This window comes from Sinocyclocheilus anshuiensis, unplaced genomic scaffold, assembly GCF_001515605.1.
Source record: "Sinocyclocheilus anshuiensis isolate Anshui unplaced genomic scaffold, SAMN03320099.WGS_v1.1 scaffold366, whole genome shotgun sequence".
NCBI classification, from domain to species: domain Eukaryota; kingdom Metazoa; phylum Chordata; class Actinopteri; order Cypriniformes; family Cyprinidae; genus Sinocyclocheilus; species Sinocyclocheilus anshuiensis.
Window position 1 is genome coordinate 1,324,214 of NW_015547673.1, and position 20,833 is coordinate 1,345,046.

The 20,833-nt window shown below is 37.2% G+C and overlaps 1 protein-coding gene across 2 annotated transcripts in view; it reads right to left on the minus strand.

Annotated features, from left to right (window-relative positions):
* Nucleotides 1-2,700: 2,700 nt before the first annotated feature.
* Nucleotides 2,701-20,833, minus strand: part of LOC107702864 (G protein-coupled receptor kinase 5-like) — a 58,745-nt gene continuing 40,612 nt past the window's right edge. Inside the window, exons 4-16 of one of the 2 annotated variants that reach the window (XM_016505294.1) lie at nucleotides 17,678-17,755; nucleotides 17,465-17,562; nucleotides 14,440-14,532; nucleotides 13,904-13,967; nucleotides 12,209-12,349; nucleotides 11,643-11,833; nucleotides 11,515-11,552; nucleotides 11,276-11,365; nucleotides 10,257-10,465; nucleotides 8,118-8,255; nucleotides 6,400-6,537; nucleotides 4,735-4,866; nucleotides 2,701-3,695 (exon numbers count right to left, since the gene is read on the minus strand). In XM_016505294.1, the coding sequence (XP_016360780.1) occupies nucleotides 3,612-3,695; nucleotides 4,735-4,866; nucleotides 6,400-6,537; nucleotides 8,118-8,255; nucleotides 10,257-10,465; nucleotides 11,276-11,365; nucleotides 11,515-11,552; nucleotides 11,643-11,833; nucleotides 12,209-12,349; nucleotides 13,904-13,967; nucleotides 14,440-14,532; nucleotides 17,465-17,562; nucleotides 17,678-17,755 (1,494 nt within the window). In that variant the 3' untranslated portion in view covers nucleotides 2,701-3,611. Of the gene's footprint in view, nucleotides 3,696-4,666; nucleotides 4,867-6,399; nucleotides 6,538-8,117; nucleotides 8,256-10,256; nucleotides 10,466-11,275; nucleotides 11,366-11,514; nucleotides 11,553-11,642; nucleotides 11,834-12,208; nucleotides 12,350-13,903; nucleotides 13,968-14,439; nucleotides 14,533-17,464; nucleotides 17,563-17,677; nucleotides 17,756-20,833 lie in introns of both variants that reach the window. The other variant, XM_016505295.1, reaches the window with a different exon arrangement.

Below are 20,833 nucleotides of genomic sequence, written 5' to 3' on the forward strand. Positions count from 1 at the left end.
CCATTTGTTATTAAAAGTTTTATGTTTATTTACCTTTCATGATAATCACGTACGCTATCATAATACAAGCACGTTTCACATTTCTAAAAGAACTACACAGTTAAGTTCAGGCCAGCACAGGTTTTATTCAGAAGGACTCTGTCAGGTTTGGCTTCACATGCAATCAGCGTAGTACAACACTCTTTAAAACATGTGTGTGTGTGTGTGTGTGTGTTTGTGCGTGTACATGTTTACATCATGTGAATAACTGAAGTGACACACAAAGTGCAAACCGTATCATGGGCACTAACCTGGACTAGACTACTAAAAAGGAGGCACTTCATTGGGTATTTTTTTTTTTCCAGAATGTAGTTAAAACTTGCTTCAAGAAGAAAAAAAAGAATCCAACAGGAGCCGTGTCCTCAAAAACTGATCTTCTCTAGTGAGAAATTTCAGTTTTTACTTGCCATATAAATACCACTTCAGTTCCCTTTTAGTTTGGTCATTGTTTTAAAGGCAAGTTCCCTTTTATGCAGCAATTACATAACTGTCAACACAAGTTCATTTGTCACGTTGTATGGAGGACATAAAGGAAATATACATAAGCAAAGCATTAACTCTCAGACTGAGGAAAGATTCATAATTTTTCTAAACTTCACAGATATTAAATTACTTCAGAGGGACAATGGAGAAATATAAACCTGTAAGTTTAAAGTTCAAACCATCAGGCTTTCAATTTACAACTTTTTTGTTCGAATAACACTAATAATGCTAGTTCACTGTGACTCAAATTTCATGTCGACTTATGAGTGTTGAAAAAAAAGCGGCGAATCTTTCCTTTATGTTTCCATAGATCAAATCAACACTTACTTGCCGATATAACATAATATCCGTTTACATCAGTCCCTCTTCGTGAAAAACTTGTATTATTAATAATGCATTATTAGCTATATAAATCGGTGCATACATGGGGGAAAAGTCTGCTTCAAATTCACAAAATCAGTAACATGAGACTCAGTTGTCAGAGTTAATCATGTTTTGTAAGAAGCTTCCTCAATTTGGATACACAAAGTGTCAAAATGAGGACTATTCACTGTAATGGTAAATAAAGTAGCCTACTTCCAAACAAGCTGTTAACATTGGCCACAATTTAAAAAAAAAATAGGAGAATCAGTTCTGAATTTCACCTGAAATTGACCATGAATCATCACAGCGAACAACAGCATGGCACTAGTAGCAATACACACAGATCAGCCCCCAAAACCAACAGACACACTGGTCCCGCTCAATGAATAGTTGATTGACCATGCAGTGTGCAGTGCAATTTATGTAACATGTCATGATACAGTGCAATAACCAGTTATCACACACATTTCAAATGAGAAGACGACTGAAATGTTAGAACCTGCACTATACACTTGAACCTTCAGAGGACATTTCTAGCGGGGTAAATTAATGGCATAGCTGATGCATCGTTTGGTAAACACACATCAGCTTAATGATTGGAAATTACATGGCACTTAGCATACGTACTCGTGAAATAGCTTCAAGTCACTATTTTAATACACTTGATTTGTCTTGAGATGCGCTAATGAATGCTGAGGCGTATAAAAACCTTGGAATGGTATTGTAAATGCAAGATTATGAGGTTGAGATTTGTTTTCTGTTCCTTCTTGAATCGCTCTGTTTGGTTACTGAAAAACTATCCATTCATTAAGAAACACTACAAAACTATCACGTATTCTCTATGCACGGGATATACGTTTTGGATTCCCGTGATGTCTATACAACTGAAATCCTGCACACTTTTTAAATGAGTAGCCTACATTTACAGTTGGGAAAGACAGATGAAATGTTTTTCTATCAGTTGGCATCTGATTGGAAACTGCATAAATAAGAGAAAACAGCCACTGAGGTATGAAAGTGAATGAGTCTGGTGTATTATGTGTGCGTGTGTGTAAATGCTGAAGTGAAGTTTTGCCAGTTTTCAGTCTAGTAGTGGTTGAAATCAGATGAAATGAAGGCATATTTACACACCAAATCTGGAAGATAAGCTGTTTTGCTGTCCTAAAATGTATAAATGCTCAAATGTGGCGTTCCTGCAGTGATTATGATTATTAGGTGGTTGATACCGTCTCCTCTTGGAGCTTGCAACAATACAAATTTAGCACATTTTTAAACTGTTTTCCACATCAGCAAAATCTGAGTAGCTCGGATTAAAGAGTCCAGCAATTTCCTCGAATTAACGCCAAATTGCCTATGAAAGCTTAAGTAACCAACCTTTCTGTCCTTAATTTTCTGTAAATCGGTTAAATGAGCCACTTATGAATAATGTGATGAGATGAGAAGGACTGACTGATTTGTTGTGCTGTGATTGGCTATGTATCTGCTGGTAGACGGCCTACCTACCCAAAGGCCACGCCTACTGAGATGGCTCCGCCTTTCACCACTGCCAACTGCCTTTATGCACAGAGGAAGTGACCATACAGAGATACTTTAGCTTATGTTTGTAGACCAAGTTGTGCCTGACACACAGAGCAGATGAGATTTTAGAAAACGGACTTTGGTCAGTCCACCTAAAAATGACCTTTTCTTGTCATCATTTGCTCACCCTCATGTCGTTCCCGATCCTGTATCACTTTCTTCTGTTGAACATAAAAGAAGATATTTTGAAGAATGTTGGTAACTAAACAGTTTCGGTTCCCATTGACTTCCATTGTTTTTTTTTAGTCCAGTCAATGGGAATTGAAACCAACATTCTGCAAAATATCTTCTTTATGTTCACCAGAAAAAGGAAAGTCAATACAGGTTCGGACAGAGATGAGGATGAGTAAATCATGACAAAATGTATATGTTTGGAACTAAGTAGACTGGAAGAGGCTGAAACTGCCAAAGTGAGTTTGTTTTTCAGTGATATTACATAATTTGGAAATTAAATAGGGAGGAAACAATGTACAGCTTCACCGAGCTCCTATTTCCTCGTGCTTTTAGGCCTTTCGTCACTCTCTGAAGCGAAATATGGCAACAGCTACTCAAATACGTGTCTTCTTGTAATAAGCGCTATCTTTGGCCTGAGAGTTTGCAAGGCAATGCACATTTTAGGTTGAGGTTGGAGGTGTTACGTGTAGATGGAAAGAAAAAGGGGTAGGTAGGTATTGTGAGAGGGATGGAGGAGGAAACGAGAGAGTGTGTGTGTTTGTGAGTGCGTGCAGTCTCTTAAGTTCACTATATTAGCTTTCCTTTGCAAAAGAACATTTAAAAAGCCCCCTTCCCGTTCCCTGTGGAGGCCTTTCTTTGTCGATAAAATCCCCTGAATAATATGAGTTAATATTCTGTCAATTGTCAGTGGCTCTTTACTGTTCCAGCAATCCTGAGGGAGCGTGAGGTGAAGGAATAAATGTTCTCCTTTCTGTCACAAAACGGATAAATAAAGGTCTTTAAATGGGAGCTTGTTTTGTCTCCTGTCCTCTCAGCGGGCCATGGATGGATAGTGTGGGCCAAGGCAAGGAAAACACTCTTTCACGTTCTGTCGACCGGTCTTTAAAGGGTAGGAGGAGTTCCTCACTCTCATTCTTTCCTCTCTTTATCACTCACTCGCTTTTGTTCCCTGTAGTCCCACAGCAATCTGTCCACTAGGGGGCAGAGTTTGACATGGAGTCAACAGAGTTGACGCTGGAAGACGAGACCCGGCTTTGAGCGATGGTCACCTCTGGATGCTGAAGGGTGATAGACAATGACAGGCAGAAATAGATCATGTTAGTGACTATGTATAAATGCTCTCTCACATATAGACATGTACAATCAGGGGCCAAACTTAACACTCGCCAGCCGTGTTGGGGGTAACGTTACATAATCAGATATATTTACCATTTATTACTTTCAACAAGACAAGAGATTTCTGTTACAAATACATGTTCTTTTGAACTTTCTATTCATTGAAGGATACTGAAAAAATTATCACATTTTTCCACAAAAATATGAAGCTTGTTTTCAACATTAATAATAATAATAATAATAAATCTTTCTTGAGGGGCAAATCAGCATATTAGAATGATTTCTGAAGGATCATGTGACCCTGAAGACTGGCATAATGATGCTGAAAATTCAGCTTTGCATCACAGGAATAAATTACATTTTACAATATATTACAATAGAAACTGTTATTTTAGATTGTAAGAATATTTGTACTTTTTTTCTCAATTTCTGATCAAATAAATGCAGTCTTGGTGAGCATACATTAAAAAAAATATTTCTGTTGTGTATTTCTCGCATTAAACCGCCAAAATAAAAGTGAAGAAAAAAATCATGACTTTTTCTTTACAGTTAAACAGCTAAATGATTCCATAATAAAAATACAGATTTAAATCAGATAAAACAAAGAAACATTTTAATGTACAATGAAGAAGAAACATGACTAATTCTGCACTATTTCTAAGGTCACTAATTAAATAAATCAAGTAAATCTGTTCATTGATCATGTGAACTCATTTGTAGAGACAGAAAAAAAGAACAATATTTAAAAAATGCAAAATACAAGCAAATGGACTCAAGACTTCTGAACCCCCTTTTGACTTTTCATGTGGCAAAGAGTTATTTTTGGCCCCTGTGTAGAAAGCTTCAGCCCAATCGCTGCTGTTCTGCTCTACTCTACATGTGTGAGTGTGTGTGTCCTGATGGGGTGTTTGACCTGGTCTGTAGTTAACTATTGTGTTCTCTGGGGTGTTCCTCTGTGGTGGAGGTGGAGGAGATCCTCACATGTCTCCTAAAGATCCTGTCCAGCAGGCTACGCCGAGGAGGCTCGGGAGGCTGGTTCCAATCCAGGTCAGGGGACCGCGTTCCCTGAGGCCCGAATACGTTAAGGTCACTGAAGCACTCCGTCTCGATCATCTGCAGCAGAGAAGAATAGAAAAGGAAGGAAAGAAAAAACAGACACAAAAGAGCAAGAGACATACAGACAGACACAGATAAACAGAGAGAGAGAGAGATGATGATGAGAAGGTCATCATCCTTATTTTTGAACATCTTTAAAGAATGGATAATTACGGTTCTGGATGCTGATTGGTCAATGCAGCCTTCCAGTCATTCTAATATACACTATTAAAAGCTATTAACACTATTAACACACCTATACACCTAGAGGTCAGCAAACTTTTAAATGTTTCTTGTTCGCCACATGGGATGTTAACAATGATTCATTATTGTAGTTTCTGAATTTTTTTTGCCATATCTCATTATGCTGACAGCAGCTGGGGTTTTAGCACAGCTTCATACCTCATTTTGCCATGGGATAGAGACACTGCCAGTGGTAAACTTGGAGTAGAAATCATTGTCTGTTTGGTCCAGGTTGACACCCTTAACGGTGGAGAACTGCTCAATGTCCAGAACATCTTTACAGTAGACCGCCCTGGGCTATGAAGTTGGCAAAGAGAGGAAACAAAAATGAAAAACAGCAATAATCGAAAAAGTTCATTTTTGCCATGGAATAAAAAAAATAGACATAACTGCAAGTTATCTTTTTCTCGCAATTCTGATTTTATATCCTGCAATTCTGAGACGAAAAGTCTTACTGAGAGTTTATAACTTGCAATTGTGAGATAAAAACTTGCAATTACCTTTTTTTATTTTTTATTCCATGAGCTTCCATAGAATTTAACCCTATAAAGCCTACTGTATCATATTTGATACGCACATTTCTATGGCTTCTAAATTATAAACATGATTGAAACTTTGCTTAAAAGCCTGTTGTACAAAATCTACTACATGCCTTCTGTCATTTGATTGATAGTTTATGCTTTTTAGCACCTCATACATCACACCTTCTCCAAGCAATCTCTCCTACACTCTTACCAGCACTCACACATATCATCAACACATCTCTTCTCACAGGCATTTTTCTCACCGCATTCAAGCAGCCTTGGGTAACCTCACTGTTCAAAAAACCTACATTAAACACTTCACTTGTAGATAGCTACAGACCTGTTTCTCTCCTTCCATTCATAGCAAAAACACTTGAACTAGTTGTTTTCAACCAGGTATCATTATTTCTTTCACAGAATAACCAACTGGACGTTAATCAGTCAGGTTTCAGAAGTGGCCATTCAACTGAGACTGTGTTACTGTCAGTCACTGAAGCCTTGCGGATTGCGAAAGCTGATTCCAAATCATCAGTTCTCATTCTGCTGGATCTATCTATCTGCCACTTTTGACACTGCAAATCATCAGATCCTCCTGTACACCCTCTCTTCACTGGGCATCACGAGAACAGCATTTGACTGGTTTGAATCCTATCTCACTGGTAGGTCTTTCAGGGTGGCTTGGGGAGGGGAGGTATCCAAAGCACATCAACTTGTAAGTTTCTGAATTTTTTTTGCCATATCTCATTATGCTGACAGCAGCTGGGGTTTTAGCACAGCTTCATACCTCATTTTGCCATGGGATGGAGACACTGCCAGTGGTAAACTTGGAGTAGAAATCATTGTCTGTTTGGTCCAGGTTGACACCCTTAACGGTGGAGAACTGCTCAATGTCCAGAACATCTTTACAGTAGACCGCCCTGGGCTATGAAGTTGGCAAAGAGAGGAAACAAAAATGAAAAACAGCAATAATCGAAAAAGTTCATTTTTGCCATGGAATAAAAAAAATAGACATAACTGCAAGTTATCTTTTTCTCGCAATTCTGATTTTATATCCTGCAATTCTGAGACGAAAAGTCTTACTGAGAATTTATAACTTGCAATTGTGAGATAAAAACTTGCAATTACCTTTTTTTATTTTTTATTCCATGAGCTTCCATAGAATTTAACCCTATAAAGCCTACTGTATCATATTTGATACGCACATTTCTATGGCTTCTAAATTATAAACATGATTGAAACTTTGCTTAAAAGCCTGTTGTACAAAATCTACTACATGCCTTCTGTCATTTGATTGATAGTTTATGCTTTTTAGCACCTCATACATCACACCTTCTCCAAGCAATCTCTCCTACACTCTTACCAGCACTCACACATATCATCAACACATCTCTTCTCACAGGCATTTTTCTCACCGCATTCAAGCAGCCTTGGGTAACCTCACTGTTCAAAAAACCTACATTAAACACTTCACTTGTAGATAGCTACAGACCTGTTTCTCTCCTTCCATTCATAGCAAAAACACTTGAACTAGTTGTTTTCAACCAGGTATCATTATTTCTTTCACAGAATAACCAACTGGACGTTAATCAGTCAGGTTTCAGAAGTGGCCATTCAACTGAGACTGTGTTACTGTCAGTCACTGAAGCCTTGCGGATTGCGAAAGCTGATTCCAAATCATCAGTTCTCATTCTGCTGGATCTATCTATCTGCCACTTTTGACACTGCAAATCATCAGATCCTCCTGTACACCCTCTCTTCACTGGGCATCACGAGAACAGCATTTGACTGGTTTGAATCCTATCTCACTGGTAGGTCTTTCAGGGTGGCTTGGGGAGGGGAGGTATCCAAAGCACATCAACTTGTCACTGGGGTTCCTCAGGGATCAGTTCTTGGACCCCTCCTCTTCTCCATATACACGACATCACTGGGTCCCATCATACAGGCACATGGCTTCTCCTACCATTGCTATGCTGATGACACGCAGCTCTATCTCTCATTTCAACCAGATGATCCAACGGTAGCTGCACGGACCTCAGGCTGTCTGGCGGACATCTCGGCATGGATGAAAGGACATCACCTACAGCTCAACCTGGCAAAGACTGAGCTTCTCGTCTTCCCTGCCACTCCGACTCTACAGCATTATTTCACCATCCAGCTAGCTTTATCAACAATTACCCCATCAAGTTCAGTCAGAAATCTTGGTGTAATCTTTGATGACCAGCTGACTTTCAAAGACCACATTGCAAAAACCGCTCGGTCATGCAGGTTTGCATCGCACAACATCAGAAAGATCAGGCCTTTCCTAACGGAGCATGCTGCACAACTTCTTGTCCAGGCCCTTGTCATTTCTAGGCTGGACTACTGCAATGCTTAACACATGCGCAAGCTTTATAGATTTTTAAAAATATTGTGTCTAAAGCTTCAGTAGATTGTTCCATTAAAAAAAATATAAAAAGTTTTTTTTCTGACTATTATTTCAGGCACATAAGAAGAGGAACTCACATCAGGCACAAAGGAAGGTTCCAGAATGCCGGCCTCCAGCCTCTTGAAGTTTATGTTCTTGAAGAAATGGTGGGCTTTAACTCCAGCAGCTCCGTCAGCCTGGCAGCCGAGCCTCTGCTTGGGATCTTTGGCTAACAGCTGCAGGACAGAGAGCGGAGAGCAGCCAGCCAGACGTTAGGAACACAGGTTTGTACATTCTTTAAGAGTGGAATGTAACCTATTACACCACAGCCGAAGCTGGTCAGTGACAAACACTAGGAAAAAGAGCGTGTGAGCCAAATGAAGACATTTAAATGGGGCAAACATCCTAAAACTAGGGGCAGCAATCACAAACCAGACATTACAAAACCACACACAGCAACGAGTTAGGCTGGAATCTTTCATCATCAGCTCGAAAGCGGAGGCCATTTGCATGAGGACAAACAATTTCAAATTCAAAACAGCTAAATGGTGACCTGTCATTGCTCACTCATCCTCATGTCATTCTGATATCTATTTGATTTTAAATCTTCTGTTGAATACAAAATAAGAACGTCACATTTTCCATACCAAATTGAGTATGCAGTGAAGAGCAAAACAAGTACCCCATATAATTTGTTAACTATTATGAAGTCATATGATAGCTTTGTGTGAAGACTAAAACTGATGTTGCTCTCTGCTGAAACTCGCAAATTTAATTTGGGAAAAAAAAACTTTCATTGGGTCACAGTCAGTTAGCACGGAGGTTTTAAAGCTTTATAATTCCAAGTAAACCCAAACATGACGGTCCCCTTGCGAGGGACCCCCTTCATAAAATTTAAAAGCGGATACACTGCCGTTCGAAAGTTTGGGGTCGCTTTTGAAAGAAGTCTCTTTTGCTGACCAAGGTTGCATTTATTTGATCAGAAATACAGTAAAAACAGTAATATTGTGAAATATTATTACAATTTAAAATAACTGTTTTCTATTGTAACATATTTTAATATGTAATTTATTCCTGTGATCAAAGCTGAATTTTCGGCATCATTACTCCAGTCTTCAGTGTCACGTGATCATTCAGAAATCATTCTAATATGCTGATATGCTGCTCAAGAAGCATGTCTTATTATCAATGTTGAAAACAGTTGTGCTTAATATTTTTGTGGAAACAATAATGTTTCATGATTCTTTGATGGACAGAAAGTTCAAAACAACAAAATATGTGAAACAGTAACATTATTAATGTTTTTACTCTCACTTGTGATGAATTTAATGCATCCTTGCTGAATAAAAGTATTACTTTCTAACAATATTTTCATAAAAGTGTGATATTAATATAATTACTACAATTATAAATAATTGCTTCCAAAATTAAATAATTGGCTTTTATATTACCCATGTACAAAATCTAATTGTTGCAATATTATCTAGAACATATTTACTTTTTATTATGTTGACACTAAGATGAACACTTTCCCCCCTAAAATACTACATGTATATTTGTTGTTTTTCTTAACATTTACATATTATATACATCATATACGTATTTATTTAACATCTTAAGAGCACACATTAACTTTCAAAATCCTAAAAACACATTTTGTGAAATACGTCTCTCAACGTTTCTTGACAGTGTCTGTCTCTGTTCACTTATACTGTAAAATAAAGTCATATGGGTTTGGAGCAACGTGAGGGTGAGTAAATGACAGATTTTTTATTCTTGGGGTGAAAGCCAGTCGCATGACACAACCCTAATAAAAGACAACAGAGGTCCTTTACAATAAATTTAGATTATTAAACAATCCTGAACTGAGCTGGTCTCAGAAAACTCATTATCAGCTTCTTTCCCCGCAGAAAACATGCACTACCAGCCAGTGAAATGAGCCAAACATTCGGAATGGACTCAACTTTACCAGCTTTGTGCGCTCAATCAATGGGCTCTAAATCAGCTTCTATGGCGCATTTGACTGAAGAGATAATGTAGCTTTAGATACAAGCTCTTAGTTGTACTCTGCTGCGTCATCTTGGATGTTGACCAGCATATGTGTGTGTGTGTGTGTGTGTGTGTGTGTGGCCTCACCATCCTGCAGATGCCTTTAGTGAGCTCTTAGTTGTACTCTGCTGCGTCATCTTGGATGTTGACCAGCATATGTGTGTGTGTGTGTGTGTGTGTGGCCTCACCATCCTGCAGATGCCTTTAGTGTCTTCTGAAAACTTGTCGCTGTACTCCTCCTCTTCCTCCTGCACCCTCTTCTCCACCTCTTCCCTCTTCACTCGCTCTTTGCGAGCGCGGAAAGGCGATCGGCCGGCGGTCATCTCATAGATCAGACAACCCAATCCCCACCAGTCTGGACTCATTCTATACCGCTCGTTATTGATCACCTCTGGAGCTGTCCGTCAATAGTTTGAGTTCATCAATCAATAAACAACATTTTAATGTTTCATATTGCTATGAATAGATATCTAGCAGGACTGATTGATGCAGCTAAAAACAAATATGTTCAGCCTTTTGATCATTTCAATAGATACACTAGCATTCAAAAGTTTGGGGTGGTAATATTTTCCATGTATTTGGAAAAAAAGTCTCTCACCGAGGCTGCATTTATTTGATCAAAAATACAGTAAAAACAGTTATATTGTAATATTATTACAATTTAAAATAATTATTTTCTAATTTATTTAAAATGTAATTTATTCCTGTGATGCAAAGCTGAATTTTCAGCATCATTACTCCAGTCTTCAGTGTCACATGATCCTTCAGAAATCATTCTAATATGCTGATTTGCTGCTCAAGAAACATTTCTGTTTATTATCAATATTGAAAACAGTTGTGCTGCTTCATATTTTTGTGCAAATAACGATAATGTTTTTTCAAGAATTCTCTAATGCACAAGTTATTTTGAAATAGAACTCTTTTGTCACTCTTTATCAATAATGCATTCTTACCGCATGCATGCATTCTTTAAAAAAAAATCCCCAAATTTTTTGAATGGTACTGTAAATCAATAATTAATATTTGTTTATTTAATTCCAAAATATGCATTAAAAATTTTTTTGATTTATTTATAAACTAGACATGCTATTTTGCTTAAATTTTACATTACCAGCAGAATCACTGTGAATATATTGTGAATATTCAACATATCTCCCAGCTCCAATATTTTACACATTTATAAATCAGTGCAATTAAAGATCATTACCCATGTAGCCCACGGTTCCCACTCGGCCACGGATCTGTTCTCCATCAGGCACTTTAATGGCCAGCCCCAGATCTGAGATCCGGATATGACCTGTAGGGGATAAATGCATAATACAAAATGCATTTATTGTTGCATTTCACAATTGATCAAAATCTAAATATTAAGGGAAAGAAGTAGTATGATCAGTACAATGCAATTCCATACTTAGCTCATTTGAAGGACAATTTGATTTGACTTACCATTATCATCTAATAGTATATTCTCTGGTTTTAAATCCCTAGAATGATAGAAAGCAACATAAAATGACCACACAATTTCACTATTAATTTATGAGGCTGGATGCATTTGAGGATGTAGAGCCACACACCTGTAGACGATAGACTCTCTGTGGAGGTGCTCGAGACCGCAGCAGATCTCAGCGGCGTAGAACTGCACACGCTCCTTCTCGAAGCCTGGGGTTCCCATGTTATAGATGTGAAACTTCAGATCACCACCGTTCATTATGGTCAGCACCAGACACAGGGCATCTTTGGTCTCATACGCGTACGCTAAACTAACCTGAGAGCCAGAGAGACGAGAACGATCAGATGTGCAGAATAAATGAAAGCATTCATTTCCGTTTTGAAATACACAAGCTATAGCAAGCCTTTATTAGATAAATAAAAAAATAGAGAGAGACAGGAAGGCACTGAGGAATATGCATTATTGACAAACTATTTTCCTGTTTGACACTGTAAAGCTGCTTTGACACAATCAGTATTGTATAAAGCGCTATATAAATAAAGGTGACTTGATTTGACATTTGAGCCTGTCCTGCCTGGCCACTTGTGACTGAATCGCAAAAGATGGATGTTTATACCCGGTGTAAACAGGACCAGAGTAAAGGGAGGAAAACTGATGAAAGTTAACAGATAAATGAATGAATCCACTTACCACAAACCTGCTGTTGACCTTCTCCAGAATCTGTTTCTCATTTAGAGCCATGGCCTCCCCCTTCCTCTTCTTTATCCTTTTCTTCTCCAGCTTTTTACAGGCATACATTTTTCCTGTGGCTCTCACCTGGCACGCACACACCTGGGCACAGATGGACATAATATATTATATCATCACACACACACACGCACACGCACACACACACACACACACAAATGTTACCTTCTGCCTTACAATTTTGCTAAATTGCATGTGCACAAAAAAAATTGTCTGTTGTCGATGGCACAGCTCACACAGAAGTCCATTTCAAACCAAGCAGTTTTGTGTTGGTCAGCACACAGTGAATTCGCATTAAAAGTTATGTTCACACCAAGAACAATAAATATAAAAACAAAGTTCTAGAAGTCGTTCTCAATTTAAGAGAATAGTTCACACCACAACTAATGATAGTCACTGGGATCACTTTTTTTTCCAGGTAATAAAAGAAAAAACACAGACAGCCAATCAGAATCCATTCAAATTTAAAGGGCTCGTACATTTAAATTAGCAGGTGACATTGCGAAGAAGCTCATTGCCAAGGTCCAGAAAAACCCACCACTGTTTGATAAGTCAAACCCTCTTTTCAAAGATGCTTAAAAAGAAAATGGAGAGCTGGAGAACAATTGGTTATGAATGGTGGTAAGAATGAATGGAGAATAGATCGTTATGCCAGGCTGGCAAACAGTGTAAAATAAAACATAAAATTACCTCAGGTATCCAGCGCTAGTTTCGACAACATTGTCTTGCCTTCTTTTGAAGTTGCAGTGAAAAGACTGTGTGTAGTTTTTATTCCACTACATTGACTAAAGTCACGTTTACATGGACACTTTTTGTTTCAATTGGAATGAAATTGGAATTCCGATTGTTGAATCTGAACATAGCGTTTACACGAACGCTAAATTAAGTGATCGTGTTGATGTGTGCATTTATATGTCACAAGCTTCAAACTGGATTTGAAATTTCAGTCGGTTTGGGCATTTTTATTCCGACTGAGGTGTTTATGAGGAGCATTTTTATTCAGATTGGACGTTTAACTGATTGTAATCGGAATACATTGCTCCATGTAAGGCACCTAATGTTAGCTAAATTCGCTGTAATGTATCAGGGTTTCCACAAGACTATGAAGCAGCACAACTGTTTTCATTACTGATGTTGATAAGAAATGTTTCTTGAGCAGCAAATCAGCATATTAGAATGATTTCTGAAGGGTCATGTGACACTGAAGACTGGAGTTCTAGGAAATTTTGCTCGTGTTCAAGTTACAAGTTAAAGTTCTGTGTGAGTTGTGCTTCATACAGCAGTACACTATTGACACTTTTTTGGGTGAAATTTCGCTAATGTGATCACACCTTCCAACGCAGCGACTTTGCATGCCACACAAATAACACTCTTTATGTGAGGTAGACGGGAAACTTGACTCAAAACTGATTCCAGCAGAGTTTGATCTTAGCATATTGCTAAGCTAATAGCGATCAACAATTCTGGTGAATGAGTGAAATACAAGGATATAAAGGCTGTATATGATGTCGCTGCTTATACTTCGAGCACACTTATGATGTTTAAAATACAATCTAGGTAGGCAGCTCACTAGGTTTTGATATAGAGCAAATGAGGAAATATTCAGTACACACACATCATTTTTCACAATATCCTCACCTCTCCAAAGCCTCCTTTCCCCAGAACTCTATACTGCCGAAACGTGTCTTTTGTGATGGATTGTCTAGAATGAAACCACAAAAAAAAAAAAAGACAGGAAACTGACATTTTACACTTTAAACTGACAGTTACACTTTACAAGAAACACATTTTCCACCTCATTTGTGAAACAAAGGCTTTTCAGAATTGTGTTCGCAGAAAACTATTTTTCATGTATTTTTTAATGGGCCACTCAAATGTAAAGATGTTCAAATCAGTTTATATCTAGCACAGACGCTGCAGAGTAACTTGTATGTTTCATGACCAAAACATGGCTGTTTGCTTTTATGTGTTGAGCTGTTAACAATTACGCTAACAAATCATTTAAATGGATTAGCGTCCGAACTGCCATAACAGCTGAATATAATTGATCCAGATCCAGGACGTCTGTTTTAAGCCGAGCTACGAACAGCAAACCAAAAGAATGAAATAGCACACAAATGGTAGAGTAAGTAGACTAACGGACAGCGTAAAGGGAGATAAATTGTGCAACCAACCTTTCTAGCATTTTCCATTGGAGGAAGCGGTCGAAGTACATGCTGTTCTGATAGTCAGCAAAAGGAGCACCACTTAAGTAGTCATGAAGAGCTCTGTGAGATTTAAAACAGCATGGAGACTGTTAGGAGACCATAGGCAGATCTGTGAGTACACTTGTACACAGACAAAATGTGCAACGGCTGGGTTCCAGAAGTAAAGATTACAGTAAAGAGCTTAATTCTGAATACTGTCTAGGGCTGAACAATTAATCGAATTTCTAATTGCATTTACAGTTACGAACGCCACAACTCGTAATCATTCAAAGCGGCAATTAATTGTTCAAAGTCCACTTATGCTATTCTGCATGCTTAAGATGTGTTTTTTTTTCTTTCTACAGGTAATCTTAAGGGTTCTTCCATTGTTTTAATATAGTTTTAGTATAACATTATAATACCATGCTTATTTTTATATTTTTATTTAAAGAAGAAACCAATCCAATGTAAATTTGACATTTGAGGCTTAATACTATAGAAAAGCACTACAAGTTGTTCAGTTAGAGTGTTTTCAGCTTATTTATTTTCATCTAAAAATATAGCATGCGGTTGCTTCAAACAATGGTATAAACATCATTCAATGTAAATTGTGATTATCGTAATTAATAATCGCAGTTACAATTTCAAGGGAATAATCGACAATTATGATTTTTGAAATAATATTGCACTCCTAATAGGGCTGCACAATTAATCGAATTTCTAATCACAATTACAATTATGGATGCCACAATTACGTAATCGTTCAAAGCGGCAATTAATCGTTCAAAGTCCACTTATGTTATTCTGCACGCTTAAGATATGTTTTTTTCTTTCTACATGTTATCTTAAGGGTTTTTCCATTTTTTTAGTTTTAGTATAACATTATAATACCATTCATATTTTTACTTTTTTATCATTTAAAGAAGAAACCAATCCGATGTATATTTGACATTTGAGGCTTAATACTATAGAAAAGCACTAAAGGTTTTTCAGTTAGAGTGTTTTCAGCTTGTTTATTTTCATATAAAAATACGGCATGCAGTTGCATCAAACAATGGTATAAACATCTTTCAATGTAAATTGTGATAATCGTAATTAATAATCGCAATTACAATTTCAAGGGAATAATCGCCAATTATTATTTTTGTCATAATTGTACAGCCCTAACTCCTAATAATGTCTTTACTACATAGCAGGGACGAGGCCACAAATGTTTAAGTGGGTGGGCAAAGTGAAGGGTATGAAAACTGCATGTCAAATTGCCAAGAGAAAATACAGCACAAAGGTTCAATACAAAATACTTCTAAAGCATTGATAGACATTCATTTTAATTTCAACATTGACACAAAATTAAAGTTCTGTTAACATCCGTACTAACAAAAATAACAACGAAAAGTTGTATTTTTATTACCTAACGTTAACAAATTTAATAAAAATTGTAGCAAATGTATTGCACATTGTTAATGTTAGTTCATGCAATAACTAATGTTAACTAAAGGAAGTTTATTGTAGAGCATTAGCTTTGCAGATGATTTCATAATTAAGTGTCTCTGTCAATTCGCGCACATCGACTCGAGGACTGTAGAAATGTGCGCAGCTGCAAATTATGCAGTTTGTTGTGGTGAACACAACGTTTATGTTTCTTTCCTCAAAGGACACATCTATTTAGCGAATCAAACACTGTACTGATGCTAATATGATGCTTAAAACATGCTTGGCTCTGAAGTTTCCGAGCTATAAATCCATCACCCGCAGGTGCTCTGGCTTCATTTGTAAGTTAGACCGTTCAGATTCAGTGCGTTTCAATTGGGATATTCAATATATACTTTTTAAAGAATTGATCTGATTGATATTTGTTTCGCTATTTTCAAATTCAACGCCACAAATGCGCGTATTTTACTATTATGTCCTTACATCACCAACATAACATTGTGGGTGGGACTAACAGAAAGACGAATCATCATTTTGACAAGCGTATGGTATGCTCATAGGAAGAGGGAAAATTAAGAAAATGAATTGACTGTAATTGACCATGAAAGCTCGCGTTTAATATTTTTTACACTAAATATATAAAGTTATAGTGAAATAAGACGTTTATTATTATTATCGTTTAATAAATGACATCCATTTTGGAAAATTATCAACTTCTCATTGGGTGGGCCACAGCTGAAAGTGCCCACCTGTAGCCTCGCCACTGCTTCATAGTATGCAATATTAGGATGACAGTGTCCAAATTATTGCATGTTGAAAAATAGTATGTAAAAGGTGTGAAAACAATTTCTGGTGGATTTTGGAATATTTTTGCACAAAATTATTGTTACAGTCTGTCCCAATCTGTACAATGCTTGCTACACATATTACATACACTACCATTCAAATGTTTGGGAACAGTATGATTTTTTTTTGGTCTTTTTGAGAAAGAAATTATTTATTTTATTCAACAAAGACACATTAAAATTGATCAAAAATGCATTTATTTTTTAAATGCTGTTCTTTTGAACTTTCTATTCATCAAAGAATTCTTTAAAAAAAGCATCATGGTTTCCACAAACATATTTAGCAGCACAACTGTTTTCAACACTGATAATAATAATAAATGCCTTTGAGCACAAAATCAGCATTAATTATTATAATGATTTCTGAAGTGTCATGTGACACTGAAGACTGGAAAAATTTTGTATTTTTGATCAAATAAATGCAGCCTTGGTGAGCATAAGAAACATTCGAAGGCTAGTGTACTTTCCATCACCAGTGCAGTACATATCTTTAGCACATAGTGTAAGCATACAAACATACATTAAACCATAGTAATTGTTTATAAAAGTATAAATGAAACGAGTATTTGTAATATTTAATTATTTAAATTATAATTCGCATTTTAATTCAAATCTAAAAAACACCATAAGACATCTATAACAAGAAGAGTTGGGGCTGGGGTTAAGGTATTTGAATTAGCTTAGTTTAAGAGCAACAGAGGTCCAGGTGTTTACACGTGTGTTTGCATGTTTCTTACTTGCGACAGTCACTGAAGATCTCCTTGCAGGGGCTCAGTTCTAGATTTTCTCTGCAACTTTCAGCAAGACCTTCAGCTATATCTACACACTCAGAGGACTGCAGGAGAAACAACATGCTCTCTGATTACTGATGCACACTGAGACATTCAAGATCCAAAATTAACACACACACACACACACACACGCAACAGGAAAGTTAAACCAAGTCACACCTGCTTGGTGAGAAACTTCTTGATGATCTCATCTCCGCGACTCTTCCTCTTCTCATCAGGTGCCACCTCGTAGTCCTCCTAAATGTCCAGATACAAACAAATTACTCACAGCTAATTATAAATTAACTTTGAGATAAACAAGCCATAACATAATCCACAATATAAATGATACCTTATGACATAATGCATCTAATTTAGACGTTAATGAAACAGTAGCCAGCCTCAGGAGCCAGGCTGATGCATACTGCATTTAAAAATGGCAAATTGTCATTTCTGGGAGTGAGGGAGCAAAGGTTTTTAATCAGTTCACTGAGAATCAAAATTGTGTTTACCAGTTTATAGCCTTTCCCAAGACTTTAAGGTTCATAGCATTGAGATTAAACTGATTTGAACTGAATTATCCACACTTCACTCTCAGGGGTATTTCAGATGCCCATCGTGACGCTTAAAAAAAAAAGAAGATATTTAGAAAAATGTATTCGCAACTTTTTTGTCTATACAATGAAAGTCAAAGCAGTCCAATGTTTTTGACCCCACCAACTTTCACAATATGGACAACAACAACTGAAACATTTATTAAAATATCTTTTGTGCTTCAAAAATAGGTAAGCGTCATGAATTATGACTATTATAATTATTTGGATGAACTATTCATTTAATTCAGCAATAATAAATTAATGCAACTGCCAATCAGTGTTGTAATTGTTAACTAAAATTTTAACTATTTAAATTGTTATTGTTAATTGAAATAAAATAAATATTAGCTGTTTAGGCAACATTTAAATTTTCAGTTTAATTTGAAGTATAAAAATAACAAACTAAAATTAACATAAATTAAAGCTAAATAGAAAAATTTAAAGTGCCCCTTTTATGCCATTTTGAATACTGCCGTTCATGCAGTGTGTAATGTAGCTGTATGTGAATGTAAGCGATCTACAAAGTTGTAAAGCTGAAAGTGCACGTTAAATAAAGTTATTGTCTCCCAAAAGAAAGAATGGACTCTGAACAGCTGAAACGAGTCATCAGTAATTCAAATCCCACTTCTGTGACGGCTACATGTCACTGGGTAACACATTTGCATAATGCCCACCTATGTTCTACGTTAGCCGGCCACGAACAGCTTGACCCCGCCTTCAAACACTGTAGCTTGTTTGTGTGTTTAACTTCATGTCGAGAAGAGGCTGTGAAAGTAAATCCATTTTATTTTCACTTCCGAAAGATGAGGCTGCAAAGAATCAGTGTTTAAAATTAATTTGTTCCACTGTATCACAGCAGTACAACCCCAATCTTTTTTGTGTTCCCGTCATTTTACTGGCGACTGCTTCTCTCTCGGGGAGTTCAACGTGGGATTTACAAAACGCTTGCTCTTGAAAGATGGTTCAGTACACTGTTTATTTGGACCAGTTGGCTCCACTGAATCACAACCTGTATCATAAATAATAGATGTTTATATTTTCTGTCAAGCGTTCAAAATACAGAACTACTGCAATAGGCATATCGTTTCTGAGACACGCTGTACACAGTAGACCAATCACAACAGACTGGGCCATCTGACCAATCAGAGCAGAGTAGGCTCACGGAGAGGAGGGGTTTAGAGAGACTGAATCTTAGAACTGCTTCGAGCGAATCGTTTGAGAATCATTGGAAAATTAGGTGATATTAAATGCATATTTTGAGAAAACGTTTGCTTTTTTGTTTTTTGAGAATAATTGTTTTTTTGACCTTGCATGCATGTAAACCAATTGTAGGAGACTCTCAAAACAATATTAGGAACCTTAAAACATGCATAATAGGGGCATTTAAAAAAAATGAACATTAAAAAACTACTAAAACTTAAACAAAAAAATGCACATCAAAAAAAAAAGAAAAAAAACAATCATAATAGGGGCATTTAAAAAAAATGAACATTAAAAAACTACTAAAACTTAAACAAAAAAATGCACATCAAAAAAAAAAAGAAAAAAAACAATAAGTTATATTATAAATAATATTCAAATAAGTTGGCAATCTAAGCTAAACAAGCTTACTGAGGGTGCAACAACCCAGCTTTTAGGGGGTATGCAGAAAAAAAACTTTTGCCATTATTTTAAATAAATAGTCTATTATTACGGCATAACCTATTTCAGACCCCACAACATGTAAAAACAAAACAACTATGGTTATTCACTTTATAAGTCAGTCAGACAGTGTTTTTTTAAGCCCAGAATAAGCTGCAACGTGGACCAGACTTGATGTGTTAGTCATGTGAGGCTAATATTGACCAGACTTTGTGCCGGTACTCAAAAACCTTGAGACTAATGAAACCGAGACCGACAGAGAGTATTATGTGAACTCAAATCACTTGTTCAACACAGGAAAACAGAAACTACATCCACTGACTTCACCATTTCAGTCGGTATCCATTTCTATATGCTGAATGAGGCAGAAGCATCATGTAATTGAGTCTGTGAGTGATTACACAATGAATGAGCTCCACAGTCTGGCACGTCCTTTCCCCAAGGGCCGTAAATGTGCCTATGTGTGTGTGTTAGGGGGGTAATGCTTGATGACACCCTCATCAATACCCTCTCCGGCCCTCGTGCTCTGTGGATCCCATTACGCAAGACTCTCCATGACCGCCTGCCCCCACTCGGTTCCGTCCCGAAAGATGTAAACACACACATACACACAAGCTCATGTGCCTATGCCAAAGCATATGTACCCGCAAATAGGTTTTCGCACACGCGTCACACATATGCTTCACGAGCACACACACACACACGCTTCATGAAGCCCACCGTGTGTGTGACTTCAGGTTGCTTGGTAACCAGCCAGTCAACACGGCTGGATTCCATAAGGTCCTGGAGCGCCACAGCATGGCCCAGCAGCGTCACTAAATACATTGAACGTCATTACATAGTGGGGGACTCTGTGTGTGTGTGTGTGTGTGTGTGTGTGTGTGTGCATGGGTACTGCGTCTCGACACATGCAGCAGTATGATTTCCATTCCCCTTAACACATTTGCCAACTCCTCCAATGGAAGATTTAAAATAGTGCTGTGAGTAATGAAGGAAGAAAAGAATGTTACAAGGAATGTTCAGAGTTCAATAGAAGTCGGTTCTATGGAATTAATTGCAGCTAGTGCCTACGTTAAAGGGAAAGTTCTCTTTAAAGGGG